Source organism: Ictalurus furcatus, chromosome 19 (genome assembly GCF_023375685.1).
Source record: "Ictalurus furcatus strain D&B chromosome 19, Billie_1.0, whole genome shotgun sequence".
In the NCBI taxonomy this organism is placed as follows: Eukaryota; Metazoa; Chordata; class Actinopteri; order Siluriformes; family Ictaluridae; genus Ictalurus; species Ictalurus furcatus.
Window position 1 is genome coordinate 5644114 of NC_071273.1, and position 24297 is coordinate 5668410.

A 24297-nucleotide genomic window follows, 5' to 3' on the forward strand; every position below is an offset into this window, starting at 1 on the left:
ACACACACACACACACACACACACACACACACACACACACACACACACACACACACACATGCACACATACACACACACACACAGCTCCAGGGTCGCCGGTTTGATCCTGAGCCCGGGTTTCTGTACGTGTGGAGATTGTGTGCATGTTCATATGTTTTTCACACGTCTGATTGTTTTTTTTTTGTCATCCAGGCTCTCCAGTTTCCTCTGACCTCCCAAAATCATACCAGGAGGTAAATTAACTATGCTAAATTTCCCCTAGGTGAGAACATGTGTGTGTGTGTGTGTGTGTGTGTGTGTGTGTGTGTGTGTGCATGGTGCCTTGTGACAGACTGGCACCTCATCTACGGTGTATTTCCGCTTCACGCCCAGCATTTCCAGCGGGATACTGCAATTCTGACCAAGATAAACTGCTTCCTGAAGATGAATGAATAAATGAAAATGTACATTTACATTTCTTCATTTAGCAGACGCTTTTTATCCATAGCGACTGACAAATGAGGTATGAACTTACTTAAGTTCATACATAAGAATAAACTTATGTTAACTGGTTGTGCTGTGTTTAATAGAAGTATAGAAATTTCCATTCATGTCATCATGATCTTTTAACTTTGTGAATGTTAGGACAAATTTCAGGACCTGTCAAACCATCTTAATGGGGTTTAAGTCTGAAAATGCCCTTACAACCGTAATGAAAATGTTATTATAGTATGCCTTTCAAATTATATGCTTCATCTTGGCCTGTTTAAAAATGTTTTCAACTATTTCAGTATGAAGTATATACTGCAATTCTGCTGATACTGCTTCCTGATGTACTAACTCAATGATCTGGCTTTTCAATGCCATTTAATAGTTATTAAATGTCCTCATTTGCACATCCTATAAACCGCCTTGATTTCCAGGAGAATGAATGACCTAAGCAGTCCCAAAAGCCCAAAAGAGGTATGTGTGTGTGTGTGTGTGTGTGTGTGTGTGTGTGTGCACTTGCCTGTTGTAATAGACCCCTGATTGAGACGTCACTCTGACATCAGCCACACCTCCTGGTCACAAAAACATACAGGGAGTCTATAGTGGATTTTAAGAACAAGCCAAAATTTGTTTTTTTTTGTTGTTTTTTTTTAAATGCTGCCTTGTGATGTGTGTTGTCAGAATCGAAAAAGTGTTCATAAACACATAAATTTTTACCACATACCTATCGAATCAGACATCTCTGAAGTGCCATTTCATCTCTGCTAAGTAAGTAACTATCAAATCAGTGAATTTAGCTAACTAATAAATAATAAATAATTAAATAATAAGTTGCTAACTAATTATTTTACAGGTTGAAAGTTAGCTAAAATGTCTTATTTATATTGCTTTAACAAACCTATGTCGCTAAAATCTACATCAAGAAGCTAGCTAATAACACTAGATAGCTAGGACATGTTCTTACTGAGGAGTTGCCTATAATGGACTTTTAGCTTGTTTTAGCTGAAACTTTCTTCAGCTAACAAAGGAGCTTGCGGTATCTCGTCGGGCAGCAACTCGGCTTTCAGTGCCATGGTGTTATGATGTAATCGTAAAACATTACGTGTTGAACATCAAAGTTGTATGCATCAAGAGACTTGCATACCATCATTTTCTCTCTAGTATAAACGCTCTGAGTTTCTATGCGATGTGTATATATGTCTGGTCACTGCAGGCTAGACCAGCGCTTAGCATCATTTATCCACTGACAGGAAAATAAACCATAAGAATCTTTTGGAGTTACACCATTTGAAAGTGTTAGTTTTGTTGAACCGTGTTGAACACCTTGTTTTTTTTAATGCTAATCCATAATAAGTAGATAACATTTGAGCTAATATCAATCTGATTGCTAAATAAAGTTCTTGGTAGTATTTTCTGTCAGACTATGACTAAGTAGCATCAGGTTTCTGGGCTACAAGGGTCTTTTTTGGAACCAGGATGCTTCTTCTTTATGGACATATAATTCATTATAAACCGGTATAGTTTAATTCAATAAAATACAAACAGATATTAAGTTGTAAAAATGTGTATTTTGTGCCACACAATATAACATAAAGACTTCACTCTGGTTTGTTTCGTTACATGTTGAAGGTCAAGCTCAAGTGCATCACTTGACACATACCCAAAATTTGCATTCAAAAATGAATAAACTATATGAATCAATGTAAGAGCAGACAGAGTTTTCAGAGAGTTGTGAAACTATGGCATGTTGGAGCTAATAATAAATTTCATATAGATGCATTTTTCCTTTACTCAGTATACATATATAGTTGAAATAATAGAATTATTAATAGAATTTGAATTACAAAAAATAAATACATTTTCATAATACATTTAAAACCTTAAAAATAAGGCTAGATAAGTCACAAGAATACTTGACATAAACCTACATCCATTTTTAAAGGGTTAATCCACTAAGTATCACCTTTTTTGAAGTGTTCCTGGAAGATACACTTGAACAAGCCACATTTAAATGAAGAGTGTATGTGCTATTTAATTTTTTTTCACTATCCTGGCACTCTACGATTGGGTAATTCAGCAAAAAATGGAGAAATTTTCCAGCCCATCTACCTAAACACTGTCTCTAAATAATAAAATAAGTATATATATATATAGTAAATAATATTTAAGAGAGATAGCTAGCTCGTCAGTGTGTTTAACATTGCTGTGCATGAAATCAGTGAACATTTAACGTGGAAATCTAATGAATAGGGATGTTTTGGCTCCGATGTGCCGTCTAGTGGATGTCACAGTTAATCCTTCAGCTGTACATAACATGCACAGGTGATTGTGTGAACAATTCCATATCGCGTGGATTATTTTCCTATAATCACTATGGATTATTTTCCTACATTTCCAACACTTTCCACTAGACTGGTAGTACTTGGTACTGGTAGAATCTCCTCAAGTAATCCCACGTCACTCCAAAGTTGTGCTCCCAGTGTTCACTTAAAACACTGATGATTGCCTACAAATGATTTAAAACTGTATTATTCTACCAAGGCTACCATGTCAACACTGAAAGGTACTGCTGTGGAAATGGAGCATGCTCTGTCTGGTTGCACCGTTGACATAGCTCAAATGAAGACTACTATTGAGTCTCTCACTGCGACCGTGACTCAGAGAATAAATGTGAGGATCTGGAGTCGAGATCACGGCGCAATAACGTTAGGATAGTCGGAGTTCCAGAGGGCCCTGACACATGTACAACTGCTGCTGTAGCGGCCTTGTTAAAAGAGACGTTTGGTCTGGAGAAGGAGCCGGTTTTGGACCGGTCCCACCGGACCCTTATGCCAAAGCCCAAGCCTGGGGAATGACCACAAGCTATTGTGTGCAGATTCCACTATCACAGTGACTGTGTTGACATTTTACGCCGTGCAAGAGAGATCCAGCGGATTAAAGTGAGGGATTTGACCATCTCTGTTTTCCCTGACTACACAGCCAAGATAGCCCGGGCCACGTTTAACGAGGTTTGGCGTCAACTTCGTGGTATTGAGGACGCTCACTATGGAATACTTCACCCAGCTCGGCTTCGCATTACATATAACAGTGTCCAGAAGGACTTTATTTCAGCGGAGGGAGCAGGAGACTATGTTAAACTCTTGATATCGGGGTGAACTGCATCACCTACACAGCGGAGTCTTTTTTGCTCTTCTTTTATTTTTATTTTTTGCACTCGGCCTTCCAGCTCTACAGTATTCTGATTTTTATTGAAAATATCGTCGTTGCATTACTCCACCTAGATTTTGTGGACTTACTCCTCTTAAATCTACTTCTGTTTTAATGTGCTTCTCTGTTTTGAGGCTCTGACTGGGTTAGATTTTCTGTTTAATTAATTTTATTAGTGTTTTTTCCTCGGCTTTACGTCCTACACTGTTATATTATTTGTTATAAGTCTTTAAAAGTTAAGGACATTATATTTGTTGTTGTGCGCAGACTGTTTATCAGACTTGAAGTCAGTAGGGGCTTTTCTCTTACTGGAACTTTTTGTCTTGGTAATTTTTTTGGTTAGTTCAGCTTACTCTCTGAGTTGTTTTCACATTGTGGACAACTTTTGGTTATTGTGGGAAACACTGCTGTCTCATTTGTTTAATGGAGACTTTGGGTGTGTGTGTGTTTGGGGGATTGTGAGAGTAACAAAACATGCCAATGCTTTGAAGGATGTGAACTTGAACAGAGTAATGTTAGTCAATTGCGAATCTGTTTTTAGAGGATTTAAACCCAACATGGTGAACAAATTATATTATAGAATTCAGGCAATTTTACTGGGGTTATCTCATACAGTGTGGCGAAGTAATAATCTGGAAAGACCTTTGTAATATTACAGTCTAAAACTGGATTTAAAGAGAAGCAAATCGGTAAATGAATTACATGAATATGAATCACATGAAAATGAATTACATGAAAATGAATCACATGAAAATGAATCACATGTAAATGAATTATATGAAAATGAATCACATGTAAATGAATCATATGAAAATGAATAAATAAATTAAAAGAAAGGAAAAAAAAACTGTATTATTCAATACTAAATCTTCCATGCTGGTCCAGCAGCTAAAGATCCCGCTGCCCGGGTTCAATTCCCAGTTAACCAACCCAGCCACTGAGGGGTTGTACGAGCCCGAATAAAATGGATGGGTTGAATCAGGAAGGGCATCCGGCATAAAAATCTGTTCCAAATCAAATATGTGGACCAATGATGTGCTGTGGTGACCCCAAATAGGAGCAGCCGAAAAAACAACATCTCATACTAACCTCTTTCTCACACTTCAACTTTATAGTATTCCAAAACCATAATCTATGTGAACTAGCATTAGGTTATGCTTTCCATATAGACGACAAAGAATGCCAGGCATCTGCTAAATGCTGTGATTGTAAATGAAGGTCAACAGTATAACACTCACTAATTTAAAGTGTGTTTCAATTGACTATTTATATGAATTTTTTTTTTTAAATAAATACCTCTGGTAAAGCCATAACACCATAATGACAGAGTTATGCTGATTTTCTCTGACCCTAAATTAGAGCGAGTCTGGTATTAATGTTTATGACACTGATATAACAGAACACTGAGCGATCGCGTTCATGACACAACATAACACATAATGCTCAGGTTAACTTGATATCAGAATTGACGTGTCTGTCGGTCAACTGACACCTGTTAGAATAAGCATTTAAATGTTTATGTACATTAATATCAGTGGTCATGAAGCCCTATGAACACTACCTTAAGGAAACCCAGCATGATTAATCGATTAAAAAATAAAGTAGCAAAGTGTCCCCTGGAAATAGTGTGTTTCCGCAGGACAGACAAATCAAGCAGTAGCATATAGTAGAGTGTGTGTATGTGTGTGTGAGACCAGAGTGAAGAGAATAACAGGAAATTACATTTGGCTGACATTTGTATTATTCAGTACTCTAGATTAGATTATTCAGCTCCTTTAATTTGCTAAAATAAAAGGTGAGGTTTTTGTAAAGATGTAGTTTGCCTTGTCAAAACTGTCAAAAGCATCAGATATTCCTATCCTAGTCGGGACACTTGGTCCGAACCAAGATATAAAAATATGTGCTCCCCACCCCCAAATACACACACACACACACACACACACACATACAAGAAGTGTGTGTTCAGTTCAGAAGTAATTCTTGAAATCATCTGAAACATATCATCCAGGTAACATTAGCAAAAAAATCAGAAAGAAATAATTAAGCCAAAAAGATGATTATTAAAGGCAAAAAGAACTGAGATTACCTGTCAACGTCTATAAAAACATCTGGAGACAGTAAGGAACCAAAACACCAAAACTGCAAGCCACAAATGCAAAACTCACAGCACTCACTGTGAGAACGCTCACCTGAGAGATCTGCCAAGAGATGGAGAGACAAGCTGAACCTCCATCCTCTATCATTTTGCCACTTCAGCTAGAAACCAATTCAGGACCAACCCGCTACAACCCCGAAACACATTTTCCGCAAATGTTTGCAGCTGTGCGAGCATTCTCTGGCACTCTCTCCTGCTGTGTACAGCTTTGTGTACAACAGCGGCTGGAAATGTAGAGTAATTACGGTAATAGCATGGAGTGGAGGTAGAGGAGGAGGCGGGTGGGCTAACCGAGCTCTTCTGCCTGAACCTGAGTCCCTCTGAGACTGATTTAGCACAATGACTCACCTACACAAAGGGAGCATCAGGGAAACATTACTGAAATGAAAGTGGCGCCGGTAATGACAACACGAACGCACGAATGTGCACGTACACACAGATGCACAAGGCAATAACACTTTACAAAACAACAAAATGCTTTTTTTTTTAACCTCCTAATACAGATTACATCAGACAAAACATGGACAAATTTCAAAGACAAAGATGCCTATCCGTATGTCTGGGCCACTCTTGCAAATATTGGCACTCAAAACTATACTACACCAAAACACACTGGCTTAAGATGTCTCCTATGATTTCTGTCCGTGATTTTTTAATTCACTGACAGTCCAACATAACCTGATCATTATATAATATAAAACAGCAGCAGAATGCAATAGAGAATATAAACAGAGATATTGTTTTAAGGTGTGCTCTGATTCCCGTCTCTGCCATGTATGCACAGAGTGTGCATGTTCTCCCTGTACTTTGGGGGTTTCCTCCTGGTAGTCTGGTTTCCTACCCCAGTCCAAAGACACGCATTGTAGGCTGATTGGCATCTCTAAATTGGCCGTGGTGTGTGAATGAGTGTGCAATTGTGCCCTGCTATGGGTTGGCACTCCATCCAGGGTGTCCCCTGCCTTGTGCCCTGGGATAGGCTCCAGGCTCCCTGTGACCCTGTGGAAGAGAAGCAGTACAGAAAATGGATGGATGGATGGATGGAAGGAAGGATGTTTGGATAACCAAATGAACAGGCTATGCTTTTCGTCACAATGAATCACAATGCCAGTGGTTCACAGCATCCCATACATGACCCTTTCAAAACCAGTCATTCATGTGACCAAAGAGTTTAGTTTTTATACAGTTTCTTTATGATAACTAAAGGAAACAAGTTACTACTGCAATGTAATCACTGCTAGTCTACCAACAAAGCAATATCAAGAGTTTGTAGGGGTTTGGTATGTTCGTGGATGGAAGAGGAGAGAGAAAGAGAGAGAGAGAGAGAGAGAGAGAGAGAGACTGGCGGCAAAAGCACAGTCTAGATAACAAAACCCGTATCCAGGCAACTGCTACCTGCTACAAGTGAGAGGGTTCATACTAAGCACAGACAGTAAGCTTCATTGTGAATGAAAGTGATTTTTTTAATGTGTTTGTTTGTCTAATGTGCGTAGGAGGACACAATGACTCAGACATTAATCGCTACTGTGTTTTTGTTACGAAACCCAACTTACAGACTTTAAACACGGATCACGATCGACCGTGCCATTGTGCTCAGTGTCAATCACAGATCACATAACAAAACATCGCTAAAAATACATGTTTATTTAAATGGAGGAAGAAGTGCTTTTCAAAATGATGTTCAGTGGTAAATCATGATTAATCCACACAAGTCCTAATTACTTTTTTTGTTGTAAGGTGAAAAGAAAATAAAAGTGGAAAACCATGAAACGCATAAAGAGCTACAAAAGAGAGCTGGTAGTTAAAGCCTGAAGATCAAATCAGTCCCAATGTTATCTCACATCTATAAACCTAATCATATTAGGCTCTTTGGACAATTAATATGCTCTACTACTGTTGTTTCCTCCTCTAAAGCTCTGGCTTCACAGAAAATAAGTAAGTACTATATATTATGTCAGAGTTTTTTTTTTGTTTTTTTTTTTGACAATCCCTATTAGCCTTGTCAAGACTACTCACTTTGGCAATCTTCGTCAAACTTACAAGTTTTTTAAAAAAAAAAGGTCATTAATTGATTGTGTATGATTCTACCGCTCTATAAAAAGATCAGATTTTCAAGATTTGACTTTCCCAAGTCTCAGTGGTCCTATTTTCCCATCAGACAACATTCATCCTAAATTATTTTCCTGGACACAAAACACAAGAGAACATTGACCGATAAGTGTTGATACCGCGTGGGTAAAGAAAAATCTAACAGGCACATCTTTTTCTTTTTTGGATTTCAAGGGTGTTAAATTTCAGTTTTGCAGGGTGTAGTGTTTACATTCATCAGTGCTCTGTTACAATTCCCAGTATACAATTATCAGGGAATTTTCACCACAAACAAGCATTTATTAGTGGTATAAAGTCTGAGTCTAAAATACAATGTGAAAATTGAAAGTTGAAGAATGCCTGTGGAGTGCAATGTAGCTAATGTCTTTAATGTCGTTACTGTTTCCTAAGACTGTATAGTTTTGTTACTTCACCTTTCCTTCACACGTCTCTTGAAAAGAGAAGTCAGAAGTGAAATGAGGTACTGTAGCTAGCTTTCACTTTTGTGTTTTAATATAATTTTTAATGCATCCAGAGATATCAACTTGAGCATTGCATTTGAGATATTAGGCTCATTTTTTAAAAAAAAATTATTGTTACATGCTTTCCTATTAGGTGTTAAATACAGAGAATTGTAATTTTGAGGTCTTATTGTTATTATCAGTGCCACAGCTCTTTTGTGTACCCTGGCTCAAACATGTTCAGCGATATTTGTGAAACTGAAAATGAACAAATCCCTCACTGGATATATTTCTGTCATGGTTTCCATCAATTACTGATGTCAAGAAAGTTATAGTCTGTGGTAGCAATAAAATATTCAGCTTCTCCCTGGTGGTAGTTTTGTGCAGTAAGGACAACAACAAAAAAACCGTTTCAAGGTGCTGAAATTTTAAACAGCAGGCCAGGTCCATAAGTATTTGGACAGTGGCACAATTTTCATAATTTTGCCTCTTTACACCACTGCAGTGGATTTGAAATGAGCAGTAAATAAAGATGTGATTGTAGTGTAGACTTTCAGCTTTAATTCAAGGGGTTTAACAAAAATATTGCATTACTGTTTAGGAATTACAGCGATTTCAGTAGGAATTTTAGGTTTACAGTCCCTCCATTTTCACAGGCTCAAAAGTAATTGGGCAAATTAATATAATCATAAATATTAGGATTATTTTTTATACTTGGATGCAAATTCTTTGCAGCCAATGACTGTTTGAAGTCTGGAACCCATGGAGATCACCATATGCTGAGTTTCCTCCCTTCAGTTGCTTTGCCAGGCCTTTACTGCAGCCGCCTTCAGTTGCTGCTTGTTTGTGGGTCTTTCTGCCTTCAGTTTTGTCTTCAGTAAATGAAAAGCATGTTCAACTGGGTTGAAGTCAATGTACATTTAAGAACATTTAATTTATTTGCCTTAAGAATCTATTGGGTTGCTTTTGCAGTACGTTTTGGGTCATTATCCATCTGTACTGTGAAGTGCTGTAATATCATCGCATGACCTTTTATCTCCGTAATTTGTCATGAAACAACAAGGAAACAGGCCACATCTGGCCATGAAACTGCTTATCAGTCGATTGTTCAGTTACTTTTGAGCCTGTGGAAATGGAGGGACTCTGGAAAAAATGACTGTAATTCCTAAACGGTTAATGCAATATTTTTGTTAAACCCCTTGAATTAAAGTTGAAAGTCTACAATACAATCACATCTTGATTGCTTCATTTCAAATCCATTGTGGTGGTGTACAGAGGCAAAATGACGAAAATTGTGCCACTGTCCAAATACTTATGGACCTGACTGTATATTTGATGTATACAGTTATGTCACACTTACGTAAATGCTAGATTGATATTTGTTTAAAATAAATAGTTTAGCTGATTTTTTTTTTTTTATCAACTGGAATGTGTGTTGATAAAATCACGACTAGCGGTTTATAATGCACAGAGAGACAACAATAAAACTCTACAGCTACAGTATCACTGGTGGCATGTATACACAAGTAGGTATAAAGCTGTAGTTAAATCTTATATTTTGGCTGAGGGGTTTTTTGTTTGTTTGTTTTTGTTTATGTTTGTTTAGCTTTTGTTACATTGACATGTAGGGTAGATCTCACCAATTACAAGAAACTTACAAAAATATACACAAAAATATATATATAGAAAAAAGTAGAAGATCCATGAATGTTGTTGTTTTTGTGCAACACAGTTTTAATGATTACATTTACATTTTTACTCATTTTCATAACTGACGATGAGCTATACTATAGCCTCTGTGGTGAATTTACCACTAACTATAAAAGGGAGAACTTAAGTAACCTCTGAATCTTAACATCAGGTCTATCAATGGACCAACTAGATTTAGCCATCTGTTTACATCAACTCCCATTTTAGCCCAATTACAGAAAGTGATGTAACTTAATTCCTGCTTAGCCCTCCTCTTGAGCAAAACTACACCTACTTAGAATTTTTTTTAACATTTAACTGCACATTTGAGATCATCATCATTATCTCCATTGAGTACTTCATCTAATTAACACATTTTTATAATGCTCATTTCTTACATGTGGACACAGAAAAGACAACAACATTATAAACGGATAAATGCAGCAAAGTTAATCTGATCTTGCCGAGCTTCAGTGGCAAAACCCATGACCCTAAACAGTTAATAAGATGCCACTATATGATAGTAAGCAGTTAAATGCCAGGACGGTAAAGCTAATTTTAATCTATTTTATTATACCGGATGTGACCTGATTATTAAACCTGCTTCTGCATGTTGCAGTTGCATGCTCAGTTGATCAGTTTTAGACGAGCTAGAAGGGGGAAGAAACAATTGTGTGCAAAGAAACCATAATCATATCTGATAATGCAGCTTTCCATGAGCACCATGCACAAAATACACCATGCAATGTTCATGAGTTAAAATAAGCAATGTAAAAACACAAGCAGCACTCATTGCCACTGAGAAGCACAAGTCATTGCCACAGACTGGGGAGACCACTAACTTGTTGCCAGATTCTGAGTATTTCAGAAACTGATGATCTCCTAAGAGTTTCATGAGTGTTTCACACAAAATGGCATGAAAAATGATAAACGTCTATTGAGTAGCAATTCTGTAAAGGAATAATGCCTTGTTGATGAGAGAGGACTGAGGAGCATATATGGTTCAAGCTGACAGGAAGGATATAGTAACTCAAATAAGTGCTCTTTATAACCAGGGTGAGCAGAAATGCAACTCAGAATGCAAAACATGTCAACCCTTGAGGTGGATGGGCTACAACAGGAGAAGAACACACTGGGGTCCACTCCCCTCAGCCAAGCACAGGAATCTGAGGCTACCATGAGCACAGACTCAGATTACATTTTACAAATACTAACATTTTGGAGAGTTTGGAGACATAGTATTTCATTATTTATGACTTTATGGACAGAATAGACAGCACTGCATACAGCTGCCCATTGGTCAGTTACCTGATGTTAAACTGGAGATTTAAAACAGAGCAGTGGTCAGTATGGAAAGCCGAGTAGCTTCCTGATAAGGGCAGGTCAGTTTATCCGAACTCGACGAACTATTGTCTATTTGGGGGGTTGAGATTGATAAAAAGGGGGCAACACTATAGGGCTATATGACTACCGGGCCATGACTGAGAGCCATGTTATGGACCAGGCTCTACCACAAAGACCTCAATTCGCTTTTAAGAGCCTTTCAGGTTGGGGAAATCGAATATAATTGGATGACAACAACAGGGTGGCCTGTGCACTGCTCTGAGCTCCAGTGACATTAGACATTAGAGAAAATCCAATTTAGTGCAAACAGCCAGAGTGAGAGAGCGAGAGAGCGCGTGAGAGAGGGAAAGAGAGAGAGAGAGATTGCCTAGTCGTAGCTAGCCTAAGGGCACTGAATGTTGAATGCTCATCCCCATCCGACAAAACAAGCAGTCTTTTTTCCAGTGATGTTGATTGTGCTTAACTCCATTGTAGAGATGGTGAGGCCAAATATGTATGACGATGTAAGACATAACCAGCAGCACAAAGCATGTCATGTTCACATTTACACACTGGAAGACAATCTGTATATATTCTTAGGTAATTAGAGCTCTTTAAGGGTTCTTCCAAGGTTTCCAAGGTATTGGGCGGTCAAACATTCATAGTTTCCTACAGATATTTCTATAAGGGTTCATCACTTTCTATACTTGTAACCCAGTGTGATATGTTCTACATAGAATCTTTAAGGGTTCCTCCAGAGGAGGGCTGTCCAATCTTATCCAGAAAGGGCTGGTGTGGGTACAGGTTTTCATTCTAACCAAGTAAAAACCACACCTCAGTCTTTTGAAAGCCATGATTAATAGATTAAACAGGTGGAATCAGGTGTGCCTCCTGCTTGATTGGAATGAAAACCTGCACCCACACCGGCCCTTTGCGGATAAGGTTGGACACCCCTGCTCCAGAGGGACAACCAACAACCCTGAAGGTCTGTAGATTTGATCTTTTCCTTAAGAGTGTAAAAACTGTAAATAATTTAACTGAGCTATAAGTCTACTTTAAGCCACATATACTAATGTGTGCCTTTCTGTTGATTCCTGCAGATATTACTGCATTTTGAACAGGTTAGAACATTGAGCTCACGTGAAGACATATGTTAGTTATGCAAGTGAACAAAAGCCCTCTGGCAAACTGGTGCACGTAAAGTTGGTCCAGCTGGTATTAGTACACAGTTCACTAAAGAACATGACACGAAACAGTGGGACAGTAAAACATGGATGTTTGTGTTTATCATGGGTACATGGGTTGGTATAATGTTTTTTTGTTTGTTTATTTTTGCCATAGGTGCATGAGAAATGGAGCAAATGGAGAACCTGTGCCCCTACTTTTATTAGAGAGGGATCAAATTTAACTCACACTTTGTATTCAAATAAAAAATGTACTTTAATGAGCATGACTTTAATTAAACAATATGTGTCTTGAATTTTGACGGTGAAATCATACATCCTAGATCATACAATATGAAACCACTGAGGGTTTTTTTTTTTCATTATGTTTATGTTTATATTTTATCTGTAAAATATACACTGTATGCTGTGCAGTTCAACTTTATTTGATGAATTACACACATGTTTAAAAAAAAAAAAATCCTAACGTAAAATTTATTTTTTTAGATAACAGCAAAAGAAATAAGCAGATTTTTCCCTTTTATTCAGAGCATTTACAGCTTTGTTTAAATGATATTAATGCTCTTCAAAGCAACATCTATTGAAATACAGAGCTTTTAAGGTGAAACGGAAAATCCCAATAAGAAACTAGCTAATAGAAAGCCAACTTCAGATGTAAGTGATAACGATTATTAAAAGTTAAAATTGTTCCTCAAGGCAACGTTGTCTTTACGCCAATCAAGGAGTTGTGATGAAGTACTTATCTAAATTTCTTTTACATATTATAGAAGTATAGAAGTTGGAGGTAAAAATATCTCAAAAATCTGAACATCGACAGCGGAAAGCAAAATCAACATGATGTTAACACAGAATCTGGAGAAAGAAGCAGGTACAGACCTGCACAGATAAATGGAAAAGGTGTGCAGCAGAAAAACCTACAGCAGCAACCCACGCCTGTAATTAAGCTGCTCTTTGGAGAGGTTTCATTAGGTCAAAAATCTATCCCAAAATAAATTAATAATTTTTCTGTTTTGAAGCATGCTTCAGCAAAATGCCTTGGTCACATTGTTCATGGAAATGAAGCATTTCTTTATTGCATAATTGTTAAAAATTTCTATCTAGAACACCTATAAGATTTCTAGCTGCACCTAATGCTCCCACTAATGATTTAAAAACTGTTTCCCCATATTTTTACCAGAGAGTATAGAAACAAATAATACATTTTCTTGCCATTACCCTGTAATATGCTATTTACATATTACCATCCAGGAATATGCTACTGTACTTCCTTTAACCCTAGCTACATTTTCTAATAATCTGCCATGACATAAGAACAGGAAGTAACCTGAAATCTTATTAGAGGCAAAACATTCCCAGACCTTAGACTTTTAAGGCACATAGCACATTTTGGATCAGACCACCCAGTAGTTTTTGTAGTCGAGCAAAAATATTGGAACATGTGACTACCAGGTGTTTCATGTTACACAGGTATGTCCTGTTAGATTGATTGTTTAAAGAATAAATAGCTTTGAACATCTACTCTTGGTTTTAGCCTTCAGTTTCACCTGTGAAGACTGCATTTGTTGTTAAAAAGGATAAACCAACATGAAGTCCAGAGAGCTGTCTATGGGAGGAAAGCAAGCCATTTTAAAACTGAGAAAAGACGGAAAATCTATCAGACGCATTGCACAAACATTGGGCATAGTCAATATAACAATTTGCAATGTCCTGAAAAAGAAAGAAACCACTGGAGGTCTGAGCAACAGACACCGAATGGGTCGGCCAAGGAAAACAAGAGCTGATGACACGAGCTGTGAAGAAAAACCCAAAAACAACAGTCTGTGACATCACTAACAACCTTCACAGGGCAGGGGTGAAGGTATCACAATCCACCATTCGAAGAAGACTTTGAGAGCAGAAATATAGAGGCCATAACACAAAATGCAACCCAGTAATCAGCAAATCAGAAAGTCAGATTGGAATTCCCAAAGAAATACAGAGATGAGCCACAAAAGTGCTGGAACCAAGATGAACCTCTATCAAAGTGATGGAAAGGCCAAAGTGTAGAGAAAGAAAGGATCTGCTCATGATCTAAAACATACAAGCTCATCTGTGAAACATGGTTCAAATAGTTTCCGAGGGGATTGTAATACTCAGTATTGGATTGGTGCATCCTTAGATTATGTACAAACTTGCCATGAGGGTTGATTAATTCAGACCACCGCCATCTTTCACATCTGTATTTTGACTTTTCCAATACAATTTGTATGAAGGGGTCAGAGATCGTGTTGGATGTGTTTAGTTTCAGACAATTGAAAAAGACATTAAGCTCGTTTCAATTTTATGGGTACTAATTACTAACAGCACAGCAGTGCATTCCCCCAGGCATGAATGAAATGACTGCCAGATCAAACATTTACTGTTTAATATTGCATGCAGACATTAAAAAAATTTTAAGTGCTAAGAGGGAATACTAGCATGACTTTATACTGCGATGAGGCAATATGAAACACTGGTGCAGTAAACATTACATTACATAAAGGTGCATGAGATTTTAAACACATGTCGAGTTAAAGGAGAGAAAATATTATTTATTACTTGAATAATAGTATTGTAGGATGTCAAATAACCAAATATTCTAACATTTGCACTGCATTCAGTTTGTCACGTAATGCGGGCCTCTTTGAAAATCCAAAGTAAAACCGGATAACATATAATGTTCCCCAAAAGAAAAAAACAAACATGATATCAGTTAGTAGCGCTTTCATATCATGAATTTTTTAACAGATTCCACCCCTAGTGCCTTTCATAGCAGGGATCACTTTGGTTTGAATGAACATCCCGGCTTCCAAACAGTCCATTTCTACCTATCTGTGAGCTGCGTTTTAGTCAATACAAATCGACCCAGAGCGGTAACCCATATTACAGCTCTGAATTATTCAATAGAGGGGTTAGTCTGGGTAAGAACAGAGGGCAAGATGTGTCTTGGCATCTATATCCAGAAACACGCATGATTGCGTGCATGTGGTTTATAAAGCAAAACTAAACAGAAATCATACATCATATCCTTGTTGATATACAACTGCTCAAAAAACAGAGGATATTGCAGGTGATGCAGACAGATACCTCTTTGTTAAAAAAAAAAAATCTCTACAATATCTGTTTCCTCTCCAGTAAAATCTCCCGTCCTCTGTTGGCATCCTTGTTTATTTTGCCTTGGACTTTTATTAACCCCTCTTGCTCTTCACTTCACAAACCATTACATACCAGAACAAGAACAACACATTGAATGACACTCAGCACGTTGCTGCCCAGCGATGTGCAATAATCCTCCCTTCATTTCCTGCTTTGGTAAAGAGATTGTGAGATAGAGAGTACCCCTACGTAAACCCTACGTAAACACACAAACAAACACACACCCAGACACACACACATGCACGCATATACATACGCCTACACACCAAGCAGCATATGTGCACAGGAAAAAGCAGTGAAAACGCGCGCGCACACACACACACACACACACACACACACACACATACAAAATGTAAAATCTAACAATATTAGCTGTTAAAAATACAGATATTTTTACATATCTAAAATATTATGCATGTCCTATTTTTAACATATATCCACTATCATAAAGATTCTCTCAACAAGACAGATACAGGGACACGGTGAAAGTGATGTGCAAAAAATAGCTTGCTTTAAACAGATGTCTGCTACTCTGGAAATATTTGCAAATGAACTGAAATATTCATGAGATTATTTGCTTAATTGATCCTTGTAAATATATGACCCATTTGGTTCGGGCAAAATCTTCCAATGCAGCTAGTTAGTTTAACAAAATCTAGGTTTTGTATGTTTAATGAGAGTTCCGGTGAAAGACCTTAAAACCCTAAAACCCAAACCCACCCACGCAGTCTCTAAATACACTCCATGACTCAGATCTGAGTCTGGTGTCTTTCTAAGCGCTCAGTGCTTTATGATACACAACCTGGTGTCTAACCAGACACATGATGTAGTAGCAGTGTATATGTCATAAATCAACTGCATTTTAACTGACATTATTAAACAGAGGTGTTGGCTGCACATCCTGATTTCAGGCAGCAAATAGGACAACATATTTATTTATATTTGCTTTGCCTAGCAATAATAAAAGGATAACATTCTTAAACATGCAGGACAGATAAGCAAAAAATACTATTACTGCAGCCTTTGCTATATTTTTATTTAACACCTCAAACCACTCCTATGCTCTATCTCACTCTCAAAATAGCCAAAATCGAATCCTAGCATAGTCTTTCAAATATTATCAACTCATAAGCCTTAGTTTAATTGCTGTTCTTCATTCTGCATCAACAAACTAAACCTCTACTCCCCCTACTGTGGCCCCAGAAGGCACTCACCATGGTGACAATATGACGGGCTGATATGAGTGTGTTTTCCATGTGCACCTCATCGTCTGTCTTGGCAAGAAGGCTAAGTTCTGAGCGATCCTGTGGCACCTGCCGGAAACGGGACTCTAGTAACGCGGAGGGCATTCGCTTGGCTATGAGAGTGAGGGACCGTGCACGGCTGTAATATTTCAGTGGTTGCTCCTGGTTCAGGGAGGCCATGTGTTGATACAGCGGAGTGGCAGGTGCCAAACGAACATACCGCTGTGACTGGTAGCTCTCATCATCCCCTGAGAAGCCTCCTGAAAGAAAAATGTACAAAGCATAAGACTGAGAATATAGAGCTGCTAAATGCTTATTTGTTTTTGGAGGCCACAAAGAGGCATTGCTGCAATTTAAAATCTAACAAAAAGGCTAACAGTTTTAAGGTAGATCATAAGCATGCACCAATCCCATCCATCTTATTTCATTTTCTTTGCTGCTCATCCTACACAGGGTTGTGGGGAGCCTGGAGCCTATCACGGGGAACTCAGACAGAAGACGGGATTCAAACCCCCATCCCTGAAGGTGTGAGGCAAACATGTTAACCACTAAGCTGCTGCGCCCCCTGCAACAATCCATTTTTTTTTTCTATTTTCAATACAATACTGATATCGAAGCTTTGAGATGATGCCCAGTACTGACATTCTCTTAGTCAGAGGTTCCTACACTCTTTGCAACCAGGGACCAAAAAAAAAAAAATGAAAATAAATAAATATATATATATATATAAATAAATATTAGGCTCATTATTTAAATGTATACAGTAATATTTTGCTTATCACCTGGAATGTTTCATTCCTAAAGATACAATTTGACATTGTTTATAGGGCTCTACTTGTTATTGAGGTTTGGATTAGACCCATTTAATTCAGTCAATCCAGCTAATACCTATAATAACATAATAATAAACACAACACTGATGATGATGGGTTGTGATTTCCACCACTGTTACAAAACCCCTAGGAGTTCTTAGAACCCATTCTGAGAACCTCTGCTGTTAATAATGAGCTGCCTCTCTGCAAGCTTCTGTTGTGCAATTTGTGTCTGGTGTTCATGTGCAAGATTTACACTATATGGCCAAAACTCATATGTGCTTGTTGAATATCCCATTCCAGACTTATTCCCCTCTTTGCTGTTATAATAAGCTCCACTCTTCTGGGAAGGCTTTCCACTAGATTTTGGAGTGTGGCCGTGGGGATTTGTGATCATTCAGCTACAAGAGTATTAGTGAGATCAGGTACTGAGGAGATCTTCTGTACAGTCGGTGTTCCAGTTCATCCCAAAGGTGTTCAGTGGGGTTAATGTCAGCGCTCTGTGCAGGAAACTCAAATTCTTCCTCACCAAACTTGACACACCATGTCTTCATGGAGCTCGCTTTGTGCACAGGGTCACTCTCATGCTGGAACAGGTTTGAGTCTCTTAGTTCCAGTGAAGGGAAATTATAATTCTACAGCAACCAAAGAGATCATATATAACTGTGTTCTTCCAACTTTGTGGCAACAGTTTGAGGAAGAACCACATATGAGTGTGATGGTCAGGTGTCCACATTATTTTGGTCGTATAGAGAACATACATTGGACTGGACAATGTGTCACATCTGATGTAACACAATCCAGCATTTGATCACTATCGGATCTGTACACCCAGGCCATCCAGGTGACCCATTTAGCTTTATAGGCCAGTTATATAATTCTAGATGCAATACTCACCACTGAATCATTTGAAAGAACAAAACCTGTTAGTACTAGAACCCTTATACAGTATACTGTATGAGCCATAATACCATAAAATGATAACGCTGGATATCAAAGAATAAATTAAACAGAATTGTACCACATTTATTGCAGCTTTCCATTAACCCAAAGGTGTAGGGTTAACACCACATAATCCTAAAGGTGCATTAGGTAAGCTTAGTCTTTTTATTATTATTATTATTATTATTATTATTATTATTATTATCCATCCATCTTCTATACCGCTTATCCTTTTCAGGGTCACGGGGAAACCTGGAGCCTATCCCAGGGAGCATCGGGCACAAGGCAGGGTACACCCTGGACAGGGTGCCAGTTATTATTATTATTATTATTATTATTATTATTATTATTATTATTAATTAAGATTACATCTGTTGGTTTGATGTTTGAATTATTATTATTTTTTCCTTGCCCATGTTCACAAATCTCAGGGTCTACAGTGGCCCATGGAGTAGAGCGTCTATAAAATGACTGACAGGGGGCGCATCCAAACACAAACGAGTTTTCCAGACAGGAAGTCAGTTTCTCAACCACTTAGAATTCATGCACTTGTGCTGAAGTCATGACTTAAACCAAATTTATTTTTTAATCATGTTTTTTTTTTTTTTTTTTAAACAGCTATTGCACCTTTAACTCTAGTGTTGTTTGTTTTTTATTGTATGTTGTTCAACAGGTAAATACATAAATAAATAAATAATAAAAAAAAATGAAATCTTTGAAAGCATACTATGTCAAGATGACAGATGACACGTTTTCTCCCCGGCGACGGTTAAAGCCCGGGAACAGCCAATCATGTGACTGGGGGCGGAGCCTGAGGACAACATGCCTCCCGTCTTCTTCCCCCACACTATACACTATAGACACATCTTCTCATTTGCATACATGCAGAATACTTCAAAACACGCCTGTGCTGTGCATCTGCTGAATTCTTTGCACACCAGACCTGCAGGTCAGCATGCATCCATGCACACAGATGCAACATAACGTTATCATATCATGATCGAGATGTTATTCTTCAGGCTGTCAGCTACACCCCAGGTAGAAAAGAATGGCTTCCTGTCATCCCAGATCGAGTACCGACAATGACTTAGAAAGGTAGTGTAGAAGACGTGTAGCTCCTCACCTGCGATTTCTGCTGCAAGCAGCAAAACAACGAGGAGAGGAACAGCTCTTGGTCCACGCATGGCTGTGCACTCCAGTCACTCCTACCATCTGACAGCCTGCAGTGTCAGTACACTGAGACACGCCTTGTGTAACCTTCCGCCGGGGATGCCAGACGTATCAGTGCGTGCAGAATTAATTTAGGAATACAACAACAACCTATTTCAATGGCAGCAGACGCCCATCCACTTCCGTCCACCGTGAGAGGAGAGAAAGAGAGATGGAAACAGCGAAGGAGGAATGGATACAGGAAGGGGGGGGTCTAGTCTATAACACCGGCGCATGTCAGTATAGACTTGCCTAAGAAGAAATAAATGACGGTTTACCAGATGATGAATGAAGTTAACAGTATTCCCTGCTGGGGAAAAAAAAGAAAAAAAAAAAAAGAAATCCTTATATAATTTGTAATGGTTTTAATGGTTACAGTGGGTATTATATTGGCTTTAATGGTCACTGTGGGTCTGTATTGGTAATGTGTTGTCTTCGACAGTATTGGTGGCATGTTATAGTGGATGCCATTAAGGACCAGTAATGGTAATGGTAATAGTTTTAATGGTCTAACGGTTTGAAATGGTATTTGTAGTGGAAACCATTGCAATTTATGTGGTGGTTTCTATTGGTTTATTTATTTATTTATTTATTTATTTATTTATTTTCCCAGAAGGGTTTTAACTGACAAAGCGTTCAGTGTGATGCACGTACCGCACTACTATTTAATAATGAAGGTAACATCATTAGGGTGGGTCTGGCGGCCTTTTGTGTACCACTGATGTTACATTTTTTAATAAAAAAAACAAAACAAAAAAAAAAACATGGTAAAAGACATGTTCGACATAGGTATCGAGTTCTTCACAACAACCTAGTGTATGTGTATGATTCCACCTGGTCAGTTCTGAAGTGGTTGTGGAAAGGAGGATATTAAACACTCTGTTATCCATCCTGAAGGATGTACCACATCCCCTCCATGACCTCCATGAACTATTGGTCAAACAGTGCAAAGACACAGCAAACTCCACTGTAGAAAGGAACAGTACAGGAAGTCTTACTTACACAGGCAATCACCCTGTACGACCGTTCATCACTGTGCCGGGATAGTAAAGTGCATTAGAGCCTATTCCTAGAATAAGCTCATTGGACATATGTTACATTTTTGAATGGTGCTCTGCAATGAACTGGTATCCTGACCAGTGTGAATTCTCACACCTTCCACCTAGTGTTCCAGGCAAAGACTCTGGATCCACTGTGACCCTGATTAGAATTAAGTATTATTTTGACATTAAAGTGTGAATCTCATGCTTGAAACAGCCTTGTCCATGAGTCATCAATTATAGGTTATGAAAAATTGTTACCTGAACACATTTATCCCTTCAATATATATTTTTAATATTTCACAAGTCACGTGATCACCAGGAAGTTGCATCACCCAAATTTCCTGAAGATCACGGGAAGAAGAAAAGTACATTCCTACTTTTTTCCTCTTTATTTTCAAATAGTGTTATAATATAATAGTGTTATAATAGTGTCAAGTTAGCCAAATAATAGATTAAAAATAAAATATAATGATTAAACAAAATATTCATCAGAATATCCTTAATGTCCCCATGATATTACATTGAATGCTAGTTATACCACATTTTATGTATTCGCTTTATATTATGATTTTCAATCCTGTTACTCATTTAAGAGCAAAATGTAGCCACTGTTCGCAAAGAAACCTTGTGAAAGGGTTAAATGCATGTATGTTCTTTATGTTTCAGTCTTACAGGTATTTGGTTTTCCAAAGAGAGGTAACTTCCTCTCTTCTCCTCTACCTGTGTGAGTGTAGTTTTTACACTTTAAATGCATCTTATTTCATAGAATACTATGGAATTCTAATTAGCTTTAAGCCAGTCTTTCCTCATTAGAATTGCTAGTGCTATTAAATATTATTTAACATTGCTGTTTGCTCTCTACAAACCTGCACTGTATACTTTCTGCTCTGTAAGCAGCACTTACCTCTTGTTTTCCTGCTGGGTTAGTTTCTCCCTCACGGTTGTCTGAGCATGGTCATACAACATGGTGTTTGAATTACACTACACAATATATCTAACATTTGAAAGTGCAAAATATTTTTTTATCATGATACAAAGGTTACTTAAACAAAAAAATAATCAGTCATTTGATTTGATAGTTGTAAAACTATTTGCCTCCTTGGGTCAATACTTGGTAGAACCACTTTGGATACAATTACTTCTGCAAGTCTTCTGGGATATGTCTTTATCAGCTTTGCACATCTGGAACCCAATATTTTTGCCCATTTATATGTGCAGAAATAGACCGAGTGTGCAGTACACAGCCTCCATTAAGGGTAGGTTTGAGGTAGTAATTTTCTGGGCAGTTTTTGTTATCCTATTTAGGCTTTTCCTGTCTTGTGCTCCCAATCAGTCATCTGTAAAACTTGAGGATAATGGTGCTTGGAACTTTAACTTTTCTCAGCATCCTTCATAAGAAGAGGTTCAATTCCATTCAATTCAGTTTTATTTGTACAGTGCTTTTAACAACGGACATTGTCACAAAGCAGCTTTACAGAAATATATACATTTTGGATCTAAATTTTAAATTGATAAATTTATCCCTAATGAGCAAGCCAGAGGCTATGCTGGCAAGGAAAAACTCCCTGAGATGATATGAGTAAAAAACCTTGAGAGGAACCAGACTCAAAAGGGAACCCATCCTCATCTGGGTGACACCCGATAGTGTAATTATAAATAATTCCCTTGTATAACTGTGTTCTATATGATAAAACAAAAAGTGCAACTGTGTAATCAGGAAATTCACCACAGTCTCAACATGATGGAGACCTGAGCGCAAAGTCTGTTTGTGCAATTGTTTGCGGCATTTGCAGTCCCAAAACCATCACCGCAGTCCCAAGACACCGCACCAAGACTGCCCACATCAATTGCAGTCCAATGCCATCTTCATGGCTTCCAAGTGACGAGAACTCCAGAAGCAGGGCACCAGGATAGCCCAGGCCGGCCCAAAGAGCAGAACGGGTCAGGCCCACTGCTACCCCATGAGCAACACATGTAGAGCTTCTGATTGTGATGATTAGATGTTGGTATCATCCAAAGTCTTTGCAGGCATTGGCTTCTTCTGGAATCTTTGTAGCGGCTGGTTCTGAGCTGGAGCTGGCACATTCACAGATTATCTCGGGAAGGGCATCCCAAAGTAGGAACAGGAAACAAATGGAGGATTAGCGTAGCTGCTGTTCATTGCATTTCAGGCAGAGATGACCATGTGCATTTGTTATGATTTTATTAGAGATGACTGGAGTACAAGGTTATGAGACGCATTATGTGAATGCTAGACTGAAGAAATGTGTCTTTAATATGGATTTAAACTGAGAGAGCGTGTCTGAACCCAGAACATTATCAGGAAGGCTATTCCAGAGTTTAGGAGCTAAGTGTGAAAAAGCTCCTTTAGTAGATGTTGATATCCTCGGTATTATCAAAGGTCCAGAGTTTTGCAACCTTAAAAAGCATGAAGGACTGTAGCATGATAGAAGATTGGTTAAGCTATGATTAGTCCACAAGCGCATGCACATAAACGCGTGATGTCAGCACCGAACAGCCAATAGCCTTCAACGTTAGAAAAAAGCAGGTGTGCATACTTCTGGTTGAAAAGCAAGAAATTATTTTACGGAAATATGAGGAATTTAAATCTACACTAAATGCAAAAAGCTACACCGTTGCGGCTGCCAAAGCTCGAGAACATTGCTGATTGTGCAAATGTGTACGTTTACTTTTATAAGCTGACAATGAGAATAAATGGATTGAAAACTTATAACCCCAACATCTTTCATTTAATTGACATGTAATTTCATTTAATATAAATATTTTAATATAATATTATATAAATTGTTAGAAGAATTGTAGATAATATCAATTCTTTTAATTAAATGTTTCTCTGCGAAGTGCTCCTCTTACAGTTTGCGCTGGGGAGTTGAATTAGTTGTGCCACATATATGCCAAATTGGTCCAAGTTGGGTTTATGTTCTCTTACATATGGAGCGCAAGTTACTATGGTGATGAACACCGGTAAAAGCCAAGCCACTTTCATGGTACCTAAAACCCAGGTTTGGCACAAACTAAACTGAAACTTACCTGGCTAGCCACCTAAACCAGCTTCATGGTACAGACCCCCTAGTCAGGGCTTCAGTGACTCATCATTACAACTAACACTAATTAATTATACAGTGTGTTGCTTGTATAAGAGTAGGATTCACAACAGATTCTCTCACCTACACAGACTGTGGCTTTGCCGAGGCACCAGAATGCTGTTGTTATTCAAGGCTTTAATTAACTGTTAAAAATAATTTAGTTAATTATTTGTTTGTGTGCTACAGCATCTTGA

The 24297-nt window shown here is 38.1% G+C and overlaps 1 protein-coding gene across 1 annotated transcript in view; it reads right to left on the reverse strand.

Annotated features, from left to right (window-relative positions):
• Positions 1–20443, reverse strand: part of ptprr (protein tyrosine phosphatase receptor type R) — a 51400-nt gene extending 30957 nt beyond the window's left edge. The window contains exons 1-2 of the mRNA XM_053649982.1: positions 19868–20443; positions 16961–17250 (exon numbers count right to left, since the gene is read on the reverse strand). Of these exons, the coding sequence (XP_053505957.1) occupies positions 16961–17250; positions 19868–19928 (351 nt within the window). The 5' untranslated portion in view covers positions 19929–20443. The remainder of the gene's footprint in view (positions 1–16960; positions 17251–19867) is intronic.
• Between the last annotated feature and the right edge of the window lie 3854 nt (positions 20444–24297).